Source organism: Macaca fascicularis, chromosome 5, assembly GCF_037993035.2.
Source record: "Macaca fascicularis isolate 582-1 chromosome 5, T2T-MFA8v1.1".
Lineage (NCBI taxonomy): Eukaryota > Metazoa > Chordata > Mammalia > Primates > Cercopithecidae > Macaca > Macaca fascicularis.
Genome location: NC_088379.1, coordinates 159,245,535 through 159,265,152, shown reverse-complemented (window position 1 = coordinate 159,265,152; position 19,618 = coordinate 159,245,535). Strand labels below are relative to the sequence as shown.

Below are 19,618 nucleotides of genomic sequence, written 5' to 3'. Positions count from 1 at the left end.
AATTTATGACCTTTACATGATACTCCCTCAACTGTGAGGACCACCCCTAGGTCCTGGTCTTCAAGGGTTTTGGGTTTTGCTTTAAGTAAATGATTTCCTTTAAACAATATTTAAATCGGTGTTATGTCTGTTGTTGGTGGTGGGTTGGTGTAAATAGTGGTGTTCGGAGTTGATTCTCTCAAATGATCAGTGTTTCAAATGACAAAAGTGAGAAAGAATAATAGTAAGCCATCTGTGTCCACTGGAAATGTATTTGGGCCTCCCCAAAAGGGACTATCAGCCCACATCCATGTTGCCAACCTGTGTCAGTATCCAGCTTTATAAAATCAGAAAGGTTTATTGAAAAGATTTTGAAATATTAAGTTAGGGGAACACATTGTAAACCTCATGCAAACTATAAGAGTCCACCATCTACAGTAGAGGAAGAAATGCAAAATATACATCCATCCAGGGCTGGTTTAGAGAAGTCTATGGACCAGAAATCTGTACCATTTAAGTAGAGGGGCTGGACATGTTGGAATAAGGAGTGTCATTACAGCCTCCTCCAAAATGCTCCTTGGTGGCAGGCTGCCAGGTCAGACTGGCCACTGGTCAGCTTTTCCAGCGGACTTTCTATACATGCTTTGCAGTGAAGTATTGATGCTACTCCAGTTCCTCCTACTTTCCCTTTCCCTGAAATATTTTTAAATCATTCATTATTGGTTATTTCTTGGCACATGGAATTACCCATCTAATACCTTGTAGTCCTTAGGAGAAAAGGAAGGGAACTAGTATTGTATTAAGGAGTCAGTATATGTCAGACACTATGCTACAGTACTTTGTAGTACTGTACCATAGTACATCAGTACTTTGTTTATATATGCAATATAATTTTATCCTCATAGCAGTTCTGCACAGTAAATGGTATTAGTCTGATTCTTCAGTCTGTTTAAAGTGATAAACAGAAGCTCAGAGCACTTAAGAAACTGCTGAAGATCAAACTGGGGATTGATAGAACCAAGATTTGAACCCAGTTGTATGTGATGCAAAAATATGACTCCATGCTCCTTTCTTACTCCATCAACCCTAAATAATAGATTTCTTGCCTTGCTTTTAAGAAGCCGTTCCCCATATGGAAAATATCTAGGATGCCAGGTTTCTGTAGGAAGTCTGTTTCTGCTAAGATTTAATCAAAATCATTCCCAAATAAACCTAGCACAGAGAACATAAAATTAGCATATAGAATCAGAAATCGAACATTCATAGCATTTGAAGGCAAGGATTAAAAACATTACAAATGTCACTCGTTTGTTTATGCAGTACTGATGCAAGAGGGAGACTCGTATTTTAAATCAAAATAATGATTATATCCTCTGAATATATCGCATTGATTAAAGTGGTCTTCTGTCACAGACATATCTTTAATATATCATCCTAAGCAGGTTCACAAGAGTTAGATAAATACAAATCTGAAGTCAGATATTATCATAAAAAATCAGGGTATTTTAAAAATTCAGTTTTGTGACACAAAGTTTGCAGCTTGTTATGGTAAATACTCCACATCAAGAGGGGAGTATGGGTTTAAAATGCAAATGAGTAGAGTTAAATATGGGGTAGACTTTTTGATGGATGTCTAGGAGTTATGAATTATTTCTCTATAGTTTTTGAACATAAGGTATCTTCCCACTGGCCAGGGACAAATTTTGTGGTCTTAAGTAGAAGCAGCTCAATAAATGACTTTTCAGGGTCCCATGAATTCGACTTTAAGCATGAAGAGTTACTTACATAGGCACCTGATCTGGTGACTTTCTTTATTAAATGGGCAAATTAGGTACAATTCACGTGTAATGTATTGAAAATAATTATATATGTTGACTAAATAAGGACATGTTGTTACCAAAGGCACAAAAGTGATTTTATACACTGAAACTACATTGCATGGGACAAAGTTGTTGTGGGGTGATTTTCCCTCTCTGAGTTGACTGATTTTTAAATGTAATACATCAGGATCTAGAGGAATTCCTTCATTAATATCATAACTGCCACTTAAGTAGACTAGCATCTTTGTAAGGTCTATCTGTTCCGTTCTATTATCTATTCTTGCCTTGGTAGCACACACTCTAAATTGTTACAGATGTATAGTAATGTAAATATTTGATCTGCAGTTCTGACACCACATTACTCTTCTGCTATGGACTACATATTTGTGCCCCTCCAAAATTCGTATGTAGAAACCCTCACCCCTAATGGGATGGAATTAGGAGATAGGGTCTTTGGGAGTTAATTATGTTTCAATAAGTCATAACAGTGGCGCTCCACAGTGGGATAAGTGGCCTTATATGAAGAGAGGGACTAGAGCTTGCTTCTTCTGCCATGTGAGGATACAAGAAGATGGCTGTCTGCAAACCAGGAAGAGAGCCCTGTCCAGACACCGAATCTGCTGGCACCATGATCTTGGGCTTCCCAGCCTCCAGAAGTGTGAGCGACCCAGTCTATGCTACTTTTGCTATAGCAACCAAACTGACTAAGACATCTTCTTTCTTCTTTGTTAATTCTGACTAATCTCAAGCCATGATTTTTTCCAGGTTGGTTTGTTCATTTGTTAATTCATTCAACAAATAATTACCAAGCACCTTTTCTGAGCCTGGGATTGCGCCAGACCCTGTTTGGTAGTGGTGAATGAGACAGACACAGTCCTTGCCCTCATGGGCTTTAATTTGTGGAGGGGGACAAACAAAAACAAGAAAACAGAAAACACCGCAGGTTATGATCGGTTTCATGAAGGAAACAATGGGGGAGTTAGGCAGAGAATAACAAGAGCCTGTTTTGTAAGGGTGGCGTAATTAGGACTTGTAGTTTTTGTCTGCCCAGCATGCACTTGTTTATTTACTTGGAAAACCTTGACATGTGAACAAGCTGACATTGGTCAAACATCTTAGCCCTTCAAGCCACAGTGATTATTTCATCTAACTAGTAACTCAAGACAGGCCCGCAGAAAAAGTGAGATCGGTACCAATCAGCATCCAGTCAGGAAAACAGAAACAATAACATTTATAGTAACGGAAATAATTTACTATAGACAGTTGGTTACCGGGATAATGGAAGACAGAAAAGGCAAAAAGGAAACACTGAGGTTGACATATGATGGAAGCAACTGTCACCCCTAGGCTGGGGAAACTAAGCTGAAGATTTGGCATCATCAAAACTTAGCATTAGTGAGGATGCCCTGCAGAGCTGGGACCTAGACATCTTGGCGAAGGCACAGCCAGATGGGGGACTGATGCCCCAAGCCACTGTTACAGCCGCCTTGCAGATCTATTCCACCAGTGGGAGGTACTGGCAGGAAGGTGGACATCACGAGGAGGAGAGAAGGGGCTTTTTCATGCTTTCTTCTGTGTTTAGTATTCCTCCCAAGTCCTTTGGCACCAACTGCACCATTTTCCTCAGAAATGCCACCATCAACTGTATCAGCCACACAAGGCCTTTTGGACAGTGAGCACTGCCCTCACCAGGCCTCATCGGGTTACAGCAGCCACACCATGGTGACCAGAGTACTTCCTGGGCCCTGCCCCTAAAGGTTTGAACATAGCTCTGCACTAACCCTCTGAGACACCTGAGTCTCAGCTGCACAGAGAAGCCTCGGAGCTGTGGATGCCAGCCCTGCGGTGCCACCTCAGGGCTCCAAGACACACCATGGCTCGCTCTCCTCCTCTTTTTGATAGAGGTAGCAATACTGCCTTTTTCCTTCTGTTTCTGCAACCCTGAGAAGGTCGCAGTTTCTTGGAGTTACTGTTCATCATCCCCTTCTTATTCTTTTGACTTTCCCATACTTGTGTAATCAGTTTCTTTAATTAAATAGCCACTAAAATTCTTAGGATGGTTTCAGTTTTCCTGATTAGACCCTGACCAAAACAAATATATTGAATATAATTCACAAAATGAAGGAAGTGATTGAATGTATAGATATGCATGTTTGCTGATAAATGACCTAGCAGCCATGCTCAGATGTAGTCCAGCTTATTTATACAGGCATACCCCACTTCATTGTGCTTCACAGATGGTGTGCTTTTTACAAATTAAAGGTTTGTGGCAACTCTCCTCAAGCAAATTTATTAGCGTTATGGGGACACTTTGTGTCTCTGTGTCACATTTTGATAATTCTCACAATATTTCAAACTTTTTCGTTATTATTATACCTGTATGATGATCTGTGATCAGTGATCTTTGATATTACTATTGTAATTGTTTGCGGATGCCACAAACCATGCCCATGAAAGACTGCGAACATAACTGATAAATGTTGTGTGTACTCTGATTGCTCCACCCATTGGCTGTTTCCTGTCTTTCTCTCCCCAGGCTGCCCTAATTCCCGAGACACAGCAATGTTGGAATTTGGCAGTTAGTAACCCTGTAATGGCCTCTAAGTGTCTGAGTGAAAGGAAGAGTGGCCTATCTCTCTCTTTAAATCAAAAGCTAGATATGATTAAGCATAGTGACGAAGGCATGTCAAAAATGCAGATAAGCCAAAAGATAGTCCTCTTGCACAGTTATCCAAATTGTGATTGTAAAGGAAAAGTTCTTGAAAGGAATTAAAAGTACTACTCCAGTGAACACACAAATGATAAGAAAGCAAAAGAGACTCATTGCTGAGTCAGAAAGTTTGAGTGGTCTGGATAGATCAAACCAGTCGCAACATTCCCTTAAGCCAAAGCCTGGTCCAGAGCAAGGTCCTAACTCTTTTTAAACATAGGAGGGCTGAAAGAGATGAAGAAGCTGCAGAAAAAAAATTGAAGCTAGCAGAGGTTGGTTCATGAGGTTTAAGGAAAGACGCCATCTCCATTACCTAAAAGTGTAAGGTGAAACAGCAAGTGCTGATGGAGAAGCTGCAGCAAGGTATCTAGAAAATCTAGCTAAGATTATTGGTGAAGGTGATTACACTAAACAATAGATTTTCAGTGTAGATGAAGCAGCCTTATATGAAATAAGATACCCTCTAGGACTTTCATAGCTAGAGAGGAGAAGTCAATGCCTGGCTTCAAAGCTTAAAGGGGCAGGCTGACTCTTTTGTTAGGGGCTAATGCAGCTGGTGACTTTAAGTGGAACAATGCTAATTTATCATTCTGAAAGTCCTAGGACTCTTAAGAAATATACTGTGTCAGCCGGGCGTGGTGGCTCAAGCCTGTAATCCCAGCACTTTGGGAGGCCGAGACGGGCGGATCACGAGGTCAGGAGATCGAGACCATCCTGGCTAACATGGTGAAACCCCGTCTCTACTAAAAAAATACAAAAAACTAGCCGGGCGAGGTGGCAGGCACCTGTAGTCCCAGCTACTCAGGAGGCTGAGGCAGGAGAATGGCGTAAACCCGGGAGGCGGAGCTTGCAGTGAGCTGAGATCCAGCCACTGCACTCCAGCCTGGGCGACAGAGCGAGACTCCGTCTCAAAAAAAAAAAAAAAGAAATATACTGTGTCTACTCCGACTATGCTTTATAAAAGGAACAACAGAGCCTGGATGACAAACAGATGTTATCTGTTTACAGATATCATCTGTCTACAGCCTGGTTTACAGAATATTTTAAACCCACTATTGAGACCTATTATTTACAAAAAAATTCTTTCAAATCATTACTGCTCACTGACAATGCACATGGCTACTTAAGAGCTCTGATGAAGATGTATAAGGAGGTTTTTTCTTAATGCCTTCTAACACAAGATTCATTCTGCAATCCGTGCATCCCCATCAAGGACTAATTTTGACTTTCAAGTATTTTATTTAAGAAATACATTTCTTAAGGCTATAGCTGCCATAGATATTGAGTCCTCTGATATATTTGGGTAAAATACATTGAAAACTTTCTGGAAAGGATGTACCATTCTAGACGCCATTAAGAACATTTATGATTCATGGAAGTAGGTTAACATAGGAGTTTGAAAGAAGTTGATTCCAACCCTCACGGATGACTTTGAGGGAATCACCACTTCAGTGATGTGGTAAAAATAGCAAGAGGCATAGAATTAGAAGTGGAGCCCGAAGATGTGACAGAATTCCTGCAATCTCATGATAACACTTAAACTGATGAGGAATTGCTTTTCTGGATGAGCAAAGAAAATGGTTTCTTGAGATGGAATCTACTCCTGGTGAAGATGTTGTGAACATTGTTGAAATGACAACAAAAGATTTAGAATATTCCATATACTTAGTTGATAAATCAGCAGCAGGAACTAAGAGGATTGGCTCCAATTTTAATGAAGTTCCAATGTGCGTAAACTATTAGCAAACAGCATTGCATGCTACAGAAACAAATATTTTGTGAAAGGAAGAGTCAATGTGGCAACCTTCATTGTTGTCTTATTTTAAGAAATTGCCACAGCCACCACCACCTTCAGTAACCACCACACTGAAAAGTCAGTACCCATCTACATTGAGGCAAGCCCCTCCACCAGCAAAAAGATCACCACTCACTAAAATCTCAAATGACCATTAGCACTTTTTTTAGCAATAAAGTATTTTTAAATTAAGATATATACGCTGTTTTCTTTAGACTTACTGTTATTGCACACTGAATAGGCTGCAACATAGTATAAACATAACTTTTTTTATGCAATGGAAAATCAAAAAATTTCTGTGTCTCACTTTTTTTGCAGTATTGGCTTTATTGCAGTGGTCTGGAATAAAGCCCACAGTATCTCTAAAGCCCTTCAAGTTCAAAGACAAGTGAATTTACCAATTGTGTTGATTTCTTTTGATGGTTATATTTAGTTGAGTATAATGCTTTCATTTAATAAAAAAATTAAAATAAAAAAGACTAAACTTTTGGGCTTCTGGAAATAATTAACCCAAGGATTGAGCACTTTCAGACAGGAACTAATTCTGTCTGATATTACCAGGGGAACTAAGGTAAAAACATGGTAGGTTTAAGTGATTAGCCTGTGGATATGCACAGAAAACAGTGGAGTTTCTGATGTTATTGAAAAATTACTTAGAGACTAGCAATTGATGGACAGGTTTTTTATTCACACAATATTTATAATCCCATTATTACACAGGAATTTTTGATAGATCAGCATATTATATATAGCTAGATATGTGTGTATGTATGTATATGAATGTATGTGTATATATATATGAATGTATGCATTAAGATACATATACAGTATATAGAGTGATGGTCTCTACTTCTAAGACTTCTGTGAAATGAAAAATGGAGGAATATGATAACAGGCATTTTCTTTTTAAAACCTAGTGGAAAACTGAGATTTCAGAGATTTACCTTGTATGGTGAAGTGCTTATAGGGCAGTGTTCTGAAATAATTGAAAACTTTTTTTTTTTTTTTTTTTTTTTGAGATGGAGTCTCGGTCTGTCGCCCAGGCTGGAGCGCAGTGGCATGGTCTTGGCTCACTGCAAGCTCTGCCTCCTGGGTTCATGCCATTCTCCTGCTTCAGCCTCCCGAGTAGCTAGGACTACAGGCACCCGCCACCATACCCGGCTAATTTTTTTTGTGTTTTTAGTAGAGACGGAGTTTCACTGTGTTTTTTAGCCAGGATGGTCTTAATGTCCTGACCTCGTGATCCACCAACTTCCGCCTCCCAAAGTGCTGGAATTACAGGCGTGAGCCACGACGCCCCGGGGAAAACTTTTTTTAAATTATTAACAAGGCCCTTCCCTTTGAGAAGTAAGGTTCGCGATTCTCCCCCTACATAAATTCATTTCTTTGAGTGGCTACCATATGCAAGGTTCTAAGCTAAGCCCTCTTCATAATAGCTAACATTTGTGTAATGTTTCATTGTTTACATACAACTTTAAATTTTGTTATCTTCTGCTCACCTATAACTGACAGCTCTTATTTGTCTTTATTGACATTACACTTAGTTACTGATTGGCTTGTATACATTCTTTAAGGGTAAAGATTCTTGAAAAGGTTACATTTGTATAACTCTCTATAACTGATGTCATGTCTCTCTTTTTCTTCCCTTTTCCTTTCCTTCAAATTTATTTGATAACTCATATTATGGCAAATAAAATGGACATTCATCAGTAAAATGTTGTTAAGATAATAAAGTTAATTTTGCTTCATGGACTAACATTCTAGGTGGTATCAAGGATAAAATAAGTGATATGTTGCTTCTTGCTCCCCATTGTCAAATCATCGGGAACCCTCAAAAACTATTATTTAACTGTCTCAGTTAAAAATGCCAGTTTGGGGATTTGGAGGGGGGATAATTAGACACCAAATAGCTCTACCAGAGATAATACTTTTCAGTAGCAGAGTGAATATAGTATAGATATTAATTTTATTAGACTTCACAATATGTCATATGTTACTGGGACACACCTTAGTAATTTGAATATTTGAAACATTATTTTTCATGTTCAGCTTTATAGAGACAGCTTCTCCAGAGTTTGTTTATTGTAACCTCAGGGATTGATTTAATGGAAATTACTTCCTTAAATATCTTTATTTCATGGTTCTGAAATTTCCATGATATTCATTCTTGAAACTTTTTGTAGAATAAGAATCCTGTTTTTAAGGAAATGTGCTCTGCATTTATTTCTAGAGGCCCACATTTTAATGTCTAATCTTAGTTTACACCATAGTTTACAAGTTTCCTTCATAGTTCTGAAAAAGTTAAATAAATAACCAAATATATCTTCTTTTTCTGAATATCTTTAAAATATATTTTTTTCATTTACAAAGTTAACATATAATTATTAAAAATTTTTAAACTATAGGAATGTAAGAAGTGAAAAGTGAGCTTCTCATAATCTCAACACACAAAGATGACTTCCCTTGACAGTTCCTATCCTTTCATATTTTTCAGTGTGCATAGTTCTGTGTGTACACACGTCGTATTTGTATTAGTGTTTGTACTCATACTTCACATAGTGTTCTGTAATCAAATGTTCTCAGCAGGTTTTCATGAGTTTTTCTTTTACATTAAATAGAGATATTCCATGATTTTAAAAATGTTTGGCTGGGCGCGGTGGCTCACACCTGTAATCCCAGCACTTTGGGAGGCCGAGATGGGCAGATCACAAGGTCAGGAGTTCGAGACCAGCTTGTCCAATGTGGTGCAACCCCGCTTTACTAAAACTACAAAAATTAGCTAGGCGTGGTGGTGGACGCCTGTAGTCCTAGCTACTCAGGAGGCTGAGGCAGGAGAATCGCTTGAATCCGGGAGGCAGAGGTTGCAGTGAGCCGAGAGCACACCACTGCACTCCAGACTGGGCAACAGAGTGAGATTCCATCTCAAAAAAAGTTTGTTCATGTGATTATTACTTTTATGTGTTAACTTGAATAGTCCATGAGATGCCCAGATAGCTGATTAAACACTGTTTCTGGGTGTCTCTGTGAGTGGGTTTTCATTTGAATTGGTGAACTGTGTAAAGCAGGTGGCCCTCCCTAGAATGGGTGAGCATCATCTAATTCATTGAGGGCCTGAAAAAAGAACAAAAAGGTGGAGGAAGGGTGAATTTGCTCTCTGCCTAACAGCTTGAGCTGAGACATCAGTCTCTTGCCCTCAGTGCTTCTGGCTCTAAGGCCACCAGACCCTGACTAGAATCTACACCACTGACTAGCTGGCTCTCAGGCTTTCAAACTATACCATCAGCTTTTCTAGGTCTCCAGCTTGCAGATGGGTGAACATGGGACTTCTCCGACTTCATAATCTCAGCCAATTCCTTAACATAAATCTCACTTTATATGTATCTATTAATGTCTATCTGTCTATCTCTGTATGTAGATATGAGAGATATAAGACCTATAGATATCTGTATCTACACAGAGAGAGATCCCATTGGTTTGTTTCTCTGGAGAATCCTGGCTAATACGTGCAGTACTGACATTATTTTTTTAAGCACAATGGATTGATAACATAGACTCACTTTTGCAACTTGTTTGTCACATAAAATGGAGCATGTAAAATCTTTCTAGATGAAAACATGTGTATTTACTTTATTTTGATGCGACATAGTATTCTATTGTATTGACATACCACAATAGAGTGAACCATCCATTCTTTTCTTGATGCATATTGAGGTCATTTTCAGTGTTCCAAATGACATCCTCTTGATTTATTTCTGTGTACTTACACAAATATATGGTACATTTCCGCGTTATTGAATGTGAACAATTAGAATTTTGATAAATATCACCAAAATGCCTTTTGGAGAATGTACATAAATAACAACCTGTTATTAACTCTGGATATTATCACTTAAATATTTTAGGAAAACAGAGAGGTAAACATGAGGTAGTGGTTTTAGTTTTGCATTTTCATTATTATTAGTGATTTTGAGCAGTACTGTATTTATTAACATTTTATTATTTCTTATCTAAACTACCTGTCCTTACCCACTCCTAATCGAACTTTCAGTTATTTTCCATTTTGTTTACAGAACTCTCTTCTCCTTATGTATAGTAAATTGTCGTTTATATATTTTCAAAATGTCTTTTAATTTTATTTATAAATTATTGAGTAAACTAATGAGTAAATGAGGGACTGATATAAAATATTAAAAACTGGTAATTAAGTAAGACATGTTAAGTTCATAATAGGCACATGTACCCAGGCTGCTGTGGGGTCATAGAACAGTGGTAGCTACAGCTAAGTGGAGAAAAAAGAAGGCCAGCTGTCCCAGATGAAACTTGAGCTGTGTTTTAAAATATGACTAGAGGCCAAGCGCAGTGGCTCACACCTATAATCCTTTGGGAGGCCGAGGCGGGCAAATCACGAGGTCAGGAGTTCGAGACCCGGCTGGCCAACATGGTGAAACCCTGTCTCTACTAAAAATACAAAAATTAGCCGGGCATGGTGGTGTGCGCCTGTAATCCCAGCTACTGAGGAGGCTGAGGCAGGAGAATCACTTGAACCCAGGAGGCGGAGGTCGCAGTGAGCCGAGATCATGCCACTGTACTCTAACCTGGGCGACACAACGAGACTTCCTCTCAATAATAATAATAAAAAAATAAAATACAACTAGAAATTGTTATGTCAAAGAAGATGAAGAAGTTGTTCTGGGAAGAGGATGCAACAATCCAGGTGGAAGACAGCAAGGTCTTTTCTGGAAATTACAAATTGTTCACTTTGCCTAGAGCAAAAGTTACTGTACAGAGAACTATGACACAGAGAGCTATGAGATGGGGTTACAGAGAGGGAGAGGGGCCATTGTGAATGGCTTGGTATGTTAAGGCATTTGAGATTTACCCTGAAAACTTGGGGAGTCATCGATGTGCCTAGATTTGAATTTCAAGACAACTAGTCTAACACAAATATAAAAATAGTTCAGAAGGAGTCAGTCGGGGTGCAGGAAGACCAGGTTGTGTTGAGGCAGACATTAAATTTTTCATTGTCATAATTATCAGGGGTCAACATAAAATCTTTTAAAACGTCTCTGGAATTGGAATTCAGTAGTAGCTCTGGAAGAATATATACCTGGCGAGTGGGGATGGTTGCGGTAGAGAGACTTTTTCTTTTCTTCTGTACACATATGCGTATATTCAAGTTTTATTTTTCAATCAGTTAGAGACTTTAATACTAAAGCAATATTTTTTTTAAAAAAACTGCACCAGTAACAGATGGGAAAGATCTGACTTGGAAATCTTTTTGATAAGTACTGAGTGCTTTGATGGACCATCAAATCAGTCTGAAACCAAATGGGAATATGGCTACTAAAAACTGGTGTAGTAATAGTTGGTTACATTAGTATTTTATAGTATTCTAATAAAGAGTGTTTATTACTCTGTAACAGTAAAATTGTATATGGAAGCAAAGTTTGTTAGCTTTGGGTGTCAAAATTGAGATGATCAACTTGAACCATATTTAGGAGAAAGAACTGTGAGAGAAATGACTTAAAATCATATTAGGTAAGGAATAATTAAAGAAAATGGTTATATATGTATGTATGTATACATATATATCACAAATTGTCAAAACTGTACCCCTTAAACATATGTAATTTTATTGGTCAACTATACCTCAATAAAGCTGGGGAAAAAAGGAAAATGAGGATGTTTAGAGCAGACCAAGCAAGATATTTGATTTCAGTAAATAAGAATATTTTATTAAATTCCTAATAGAAATAGAAACAAGAAATTGAAGTTGCAAGAGGGCAGATTTTTATACAAAAAAGGAAGAAATCAAATGGATGTCACCTTTTAATGCCCAGAAACTGATACCCCTGATGTTTTTGCCAACTTCTCCTAAACTGGCAAAGACTGCAGTATTCATTCATTTCACTAATTGTTATGGCCAGTTGTACATGATGAATTCCATAAAGGCCAGCCATTTGTTTGCAAATTCTTTTAATAAGTTTGCATACATTTGTCTCATTAAATAAAACTAACAGGTTCATTTCGTAAGTTGATTGTATTAGATCTGTTTTCAGGTTTTTAAACTAGTACACTAAGTGGTAGTATTAATAATATTAAATAATTCAATTTGTCAGTATTACCAAATCTCTTCCCAACTTAGCCATAAATACCTTCTCTCACATACTCTACATACATAAGCCTAAGTTGCCACTCTTGTCCCCATTATCTTTACATTTGCTGAAGTTTTGTTGTACACAGCTATTGTATTATTTCTTCTCACCAACAAAGATGGAGTGGAGTCAGTCGAAAAAGACAGCTACCCTACACAGTCTAGTTCAGGGTAAACGTCAAACACCTCATAAGATAAAATTTTAGTTTCATCCTGTAGACTTGGGATTCTGACACTTGAGCAGGTTGTAATCACCCTGCAACCCTGCGCTAGCCTGCATAGAATACACTGGACTATGGGATATAATCTGTTCTTCTGTCATCTTGGGCTGGTGATATGGTAAGGCCTAAAAAAGATAACACAATTTACATTTTTCTAGTGCCTTTATATACTTCTAAAATGTCTAATGTTTTAGCTCTAAGAAAATATTGCTTACCTAACATAATTTGGGCATTGTTTTGCAAATATGCTCAAGTTCTTTGGTTGGCAAATACATGTATCAGTTCATCTCCAGAGAACAGAACCAACAGTATATATGTGTGTGTGTGTGTGTGTGTGTGTGTGTGTGTGTGTGTATGTATGAGGAGATTGATCACAAGGAGTTGGCTCATGTGATTATGAAGGCTGGTAAGTCCCAAGATCTGCAGGGTGAGCAGATCCATCAGGCTGATCCAGGAGAGCTGTGAGTGTTGCTTCAGTCTCGGTCCAAAGACCTGAGAACCAGGAGAGCCAATCGTATAGTTTGAGACTGAAGACCAGCAGCCTTGAGACCTAGGAAGAGCCAATGCTTCTGAGTCTGAAGGCTGGAGAAGAACCAATGCCCCAGCTTGAGAGCAGGAGTCATTCTCTCTTCGTCAGCTTTTTTGTTCTATTCAGGCCTTCAATGGATTGGGCAAGGTCCACCCACGTTAGGGAGGATGATCTGCTTTATTCACAGATTTAAATGTTAATCTCATCCAAAAACACCCTCACACACACTCAAAATAATGTTTGATCAGATGTCTGGACATCCTGTGGCCCAGTTAAGTTAACGTATAAATAAAACATCACAATACACTTAACAGACCAGGTGTTTCTATTGCTCGTCAGTGTTTATTGCATGTTATCTGTTTACCAATGTTTTCTTTTCCCTACCCAGGAATTATTTACTTAACATCACCTCTTAGTCATTTGGAATCTACTACACTTTCGTTGATGGTTTCTGCTCAAGACAGTGGTGGGCTCACAGCTGTCATTAATGCTGAAGTCACCATACACATTTTCCAGACAACTCTGGCACCTGCTGAATTTGAAAGGCCTAAGTACACTTTCTTAGTTTATGAAGATGTGCCTGAAGATAGTCCCATTGGAACAGTGAAAGCAAGAGAGCCCCTGAGTAAGTACTTATTTCTTATGCTGAATGGAAGTCCATTATTGGAACATTTCTTGTTTTGTCCTAGGCAGTACAATCTTGAATAATCTTTTCTTCTTTCCATGCAAATCAAAACAAGGGAGATAACACAACCTGTGGCTTGCTCTTTGTTCTTCCAACATTGTTTCTATCCATCCCACAATTTTTTTTTCTGATCACAAAAATAATAGGCATTTTTTAAAGAATGTTTAAAACAATACAGATTATAATATACAAAGTATATGTCTCCTATAACCCACTCACCAAAACACACACACATACACACTCACACACAATTTACAAGTTTTTGACAAAAATGCATCCTTCTGTATTTGTTGTTATAGAGCTTCTTTCCCCACTTAGTATATACTGAGCAACTTTCCAGATAACTGGACGTCATTCTGTCTCCCTAAAAGACAGTTGTATAGTATTTCAACTTAGGAAGGAACAGGAGGGGACCAGGAAGAGGACAAGCTCTTTGGAGAGGTAATTCATTTCTAGGAATTTATCCTGCAGAGGTTCCTCTACAAGTGTGAAAAAGTCACACACGGCTATTTGCTCAAGTACTATTTGGACTAGCAAGATTTTTTAAATCATTCAAACTGGTAGCAAATGTAAACATAAAACATACTTAAGTTGAAATACTATACAATCTCTATGGAGAGTATTTGCCCTTCATAGGTAGATGTAACAGAGAAACATCAACATAAATTTAACTTGACTTCCTCAAATATATATAAAAAAGGTATCTGAATTATTTTCTGAATATCTTTCCCTTTTAACTAATGTAAGAAGGATGAAGGAAGATATGAAACCTGTGCCTTGCTCTTTTCCCTTTGGACATTCTTTTCGTACACCAAAAAATTCTTAAAACCACGTGTCCACTTTTCAGCAGGCTTTGGAGAGCAGAGGAATTAAGACATTGCACAGTAGTCTCCGTAGATGGAGAATATACAATCACGCGTCCTTAACGATGGGAAATGTTTTAAGAAATGCCTCATTAGAAAATTTTGTCAGTGTGCAGACGTCACAGAGTATACTCAGATGGTGTGGCCTACCAGACACCTAGGCTAAATGTTATAATCGATTGCTCCTAGGTTACGAACCTGCACAGCATATTACTGCACTTAATACTGTAGGCAGTTGTACCTCAAAGGTAAGGATTTATGTATGTGAACATAGAAAAGGTACAATAAAATACGGTGTCAGAATCTTACGGAACCATCATAATATATGTGGTCCATCATTGGAGTGTCATTAGGCAGTGGATGACTGTATTAATATTTCAATTTCTAAGTTTCCAGTGGGTCCACCCTTTTGACATACAGTGGTTGCCCCCTCTCTCTTTTTCAGACTCCTCAGAACCCATCTTTTACAGGATTTCTTCTGGTGATCTCGGCGGAAAGTTCTCCATTCACCCGTGGCTGGGCACTATTCGCACCCGGAAGCCCCTGGATCACGAGACGCAGCCAGTGGTTGTGCTCACCGTGCAGGCGCAGCTCGGCAGCGCCCCAGCCTGCAGCAGCACAGAGGTCAATATAACTGTCCTGGATGTCAATGACAACCACCCAGCGTTCCTCAGGACCTCGGATGAGATTAGAATATCGCAGACCACGCAGCCTGGCACAGCCTTGTACCTCGCACGTGCGGAAGACAGAGACAGTGGGCGGAACGGACTCCTCCGGTACTCCATCGCCAGCCCGCAGCCGGGCGTCTTTGCCATCGATAGAGCCCTGGGGGTGCTGTTCCTCAACGGCAGCCTGGGCGCGGGCGAGCGCCGGGAGCTCACGCTGATTCTCAGGGCCGAAGACCAAGGCGTGCCTCCTCGGGCAGCCCTGCTGGTGCTGACAGTCGTTATCGAGAAACGCGAACACAGCCCATCCTGGACTTTCAAACATTTGGTCTATCAAGTGGAAGTCAGTGAGTCTCTCTCACCGACGACACAAATACTGCAAACACAGGCGCACCCGCTTGGCCCCCAGCGTGCAGCCTCGCCGCTTAGGTACTCGCTGGAACCCAGCGTAGACTCTGCTGTGTTTGGAATCCGCCCTTACACGGGCTGGATTTATTTGCGGCGACAGCTTGACTATGAATCCACCCAAACATACAATTTTAGAGTGTTTGCTTGGATCCCCGAGGACGGATTGTTGCAAAATGTGAGCACTACAGTCACTGTTCATGTCCGGGATGAGAATGACAATTCCCCCACCTTCTTGCATGATGTGCTGTTTCTGAAAGTCGAAGAGAGCCCTGTTCCCCAAGGTGTAATAGGCAAAATTACAGCTATTGACATGGACTATGGAAGGAATGGACAGCTATTATATTTCCTTTTGTCTGATGGAAGATTCTTCAAGATGAATCCTAATACAGGTAGCACTTCATAGTTTCCACCTATTCCTTTAAAATGAGGATTGAGTACTATCACACTGGTCTTTAAGTAAAAATACAAATAAAAAATTAAATAAAATCAAGATTGAGAAAACTCAAATCGTTAGGTGTAGCATTAGTGCATACATGCAATTGAAATACGGTTTTTAATAAATACAGTATTCGATTACTGTATTGTGAGATCTTAAAAATGGAGTAAAAATTGAACAGAGTTTCTCCCATAGTAATTCATACTTTCCTTGCATCACATCCACATCTTGCCAATATATGGGTTTTTTTCTGAACTAGAGGTATAGTCAGAACTGGATTGAATATATCCTTGTGTAAAGGCTAATTTTTTCAGCAACCATCCTTTTCCATTTGTAGACATTTTAAAAATGTCAAGATGTATTTTGTGAAATATAAATATCATCAATGTAAAGCTAGAAATGAATTCATTGGTTAAGATTTCCAAATCACTCTCAGAATGTATATCTTTATTCTCATTCTGACAGGGGAACCAGAGGAAAAAGGGGAATAATCACCATGAAATGTTTGAAGTCTGAATTAAGAAATTAAAGATTAAAAGTCACTATATTTTAAAACGTATGTTGTGTAAGTTTATAGGGAGTTTATTTAATCCTTGCAATGAAATATATTTATACTGCAAATACATAGCCAGGAAACTGAGACTCGGATAGCTCAAGTAGTACCCCCAAAGTCATGCAGCTGGTAAGATGAGAGGAAGCCCCCTCTTTGTGTGGGTCCAGCAGACACCATCTGTGTCATAACCTGGGCAGATGGTGCCGTGCCTTTAGTGGGACAGACTTTACATTCAGTTCTGATGAACTTCAAGCCTTTGTTCTCAAGCCTCTGTTCTGTGAATTAGGAGAAGGTGACCTTTCTCAGCAGATGGAGGTTTTCACAGGGCACATGACTTGCCAAGAAGGTTGCAAGCTGCCTTTCCACTCTCATTCACTCCCTAAGCTGGGACTCCTTCTGACAGGGCAAAACCATACAGGTATACAGGATCGACCCTGCTTGCGCTTTACTTCCATATGGCTAGTTTTCAAGGTCTTCTATTTCACTTGTTTTTTTCTTTAGAAATAAGCAAACTACAGTTGATTCCCCCTTGATCTTCCCTCCCCTATAAGACCAGGTGTCCATTCCTCATTTCATTGCATGGCTTTAAGCAAGTAGCTTAAGCTCAGAGCTGTTTCCTTACCATGAATACAGGAGACAATTCCTGACATGCCCTGTGCCATGCTTTGAGGGGGAAAGAGCTAAAGAGTATGAAGGGGCTTGGAAGAATATGTGCTTGTAAACTGTTCCTCCTCCCAAGGACAGCAGGGTGCAAGGCAGGGTGGAGGGTGACCTTCAGAGCCTAGGAGACACACCCCCTTTTCATCCAGTTCTCTGGGCAGTCTTCCAAGTGACCAGGAGTTGAGCTCCTGTGGAACCGTACCCTGGTGTCGCCCATCCCCCGCTCAGCCGGAGCTGCAGTCTTTTACATCCCCGATCTCCAAGGCTGCTGCTTATCCATCAGATTTGCTTTATGAATAAAAATCTGTTTGCCATTCAGAAGTTAAGGTCTTCAGAGGAGACTTACAGTTTGGAATTTAAAAAATGCAATTGTGTATATGATCTATATTAAAACCTCAGAGTAAACGCTATAAATATAGTTTATATATTAACAGTAAACAGTTATCATAAACACTGCTCACCAATTCAGCAACTTACCTAAATGAGAATTGTCATTTTTGTTCCTTGTTTCCACTTTCTTTTTATGCAATGCTATTTTATTTGTATTAAGACAAAAAAAGTTTTTAGCCATAGAAATGTTTGTCGGTAGCTGCTTTATGCTCACGTTCTTACAGGTACATTTTTTTTTCATAAATGATGAGGAAACCAATGCTTGGCAGAGCTCTCTAACAGGAGACAGGCTATTGGACCAAGTGCTTGTCTTCCCATGGTCCCTGGCAATAGGGAGAGGCAGTTAAATGTTACACCTGGGTCTCCATGACTGACACATGAGGAAAGTTACCAAAGGTAGTGTAGCTCTAGGCAGAAATATTTGAAATAAAGCTTCTAAAGCATTAAGAGTTTTTAGGAAGTAAGTATTCATTGCTACATGTCTATTTTGTGAGATAAAAAACAAATACCTGTGTACATAAAACACAAACCATTGCCTAAGGAATATGATTTGATTTTCAGCAAGATGTGTAGCCATTATGTTAAAGTAGTGATAACAGCTGCCTTTTGTGTAATCATGTATAGCTTGCACAATACTTTTAAATGTGTGATTACATTTCTTCCTGACAGTAGTCCCAGGCTCGGAGGGGCCATTCCATGTCTGAGGTGGGGAAACTGGGGCCCAAATCCAGAACTTGTGTCAGAGCTAACGTGCTTTCCATCATCCTGTATAGCAGCATAAGGAGGGATAAGCAGCAGTTTAAAATCTTCTCAATCATTACTAAGTTCCCGCAGAGTTTTATCATTTTTATGAATTCATTTTTATTAGCTCAAATGATTGATGGATGATAATTTGAAATACAAAGAATAACAAATATAAAGTGACATTTTCAGGAGCAACTTGAGAAAATTTTTCAACAGTACCATAGAGCCAAACCACTATGTAGATGGTCTTAGAAGTCGCATGTTCGCTCAAAGCTTTGTGTTTGGTTTTCCTTCTGGAAATTGTTCTGGCCGCGGTGTGCCTGGTACACAGTGCCTGTGTCTTGTTCTGCTCTGTGCCCCGCAGGAGAGTTGATCAATTGGGTGGCACTGGATCGTGAGCACCGGGGGCACCATCAGATGACTGTGCTAGTGACAGACCGTGGCTCCCCACCACGAAATGCCACCATGGTGGTTTACGTCTCAGTTACTGACATCAATGATAACAGGCCCTTCTTCCCCCAGTGTCTGCCTGGAAAGGAGTTGCACGTGAAGGTTTGTGAAGTAACCTTGCGATGAAGTTGTAATATCTTAAGTCATTTGTTTTGAGCACCATCTTGTGGTAAAACATGTGAATGTATCACATCAGTCTTGGTGTGGCAGAGCGTACTTTTTTCTAGAAGACCTAGATATTGTGCACATTAAAAAAAAAAAAAACTTTTAAGAAGGTAAATGAATCTATGTGCTCTTTGGCATTGTACCTCTAGTTGCTTTCTATTAATAAGTGTAGTTCAGCCCTTTGTATACAAACTGAATGGTGCTTCAGGATAATGCTCAGACGTGGCTTGTTTTTCCAGTAGTTTGCATGCAACTCTTTGTGCAGAGCTTCTTAAGGGCAATTGATACATGTCTCTAAGATAGTTACTTAAGGGTAGGGGAACAACGTGTAGCTCTAAAGTGGGTAGGTGGACATCCAGAGATAGTAAAAGATGATCCTTTTGATCACATG

The 19,618-nt window shown here is 39.3% G+C and overlaps 1 protein-coding gene across 7 annotated transcripts in view; it reads left to right on the top strand.

Annotated features, from left to right (window-relative positions):
* Positions 1-19,618, top strand: part of DCHS2 (dachsous cadherin-related 2) — a 290,618-nt gene that overhangs the window by 144,019 nt on the left and 126,981 nt on the right. For all 7 annotated transcript variants that reach the window (XM_065545626.2, XM_015450942.4, XM_045392973.3 and 4 more), the window contains exons 4-6: positions 13,597-13,833; positions 15,202-16,218; positions 18,977-19,164. In XM_065545626.2, coding sequence (XP_065401698.1) covers positions 13,597-13,833; positions 15,202-16,218; positions 18,977-19,164 — 1,442 coding nt within the window. The remainder of the gene's footprint in view (positions 1-13,596; positions 13,834-15,201; positions 16,219-18,976; positions 19,165-19,618) is intronic.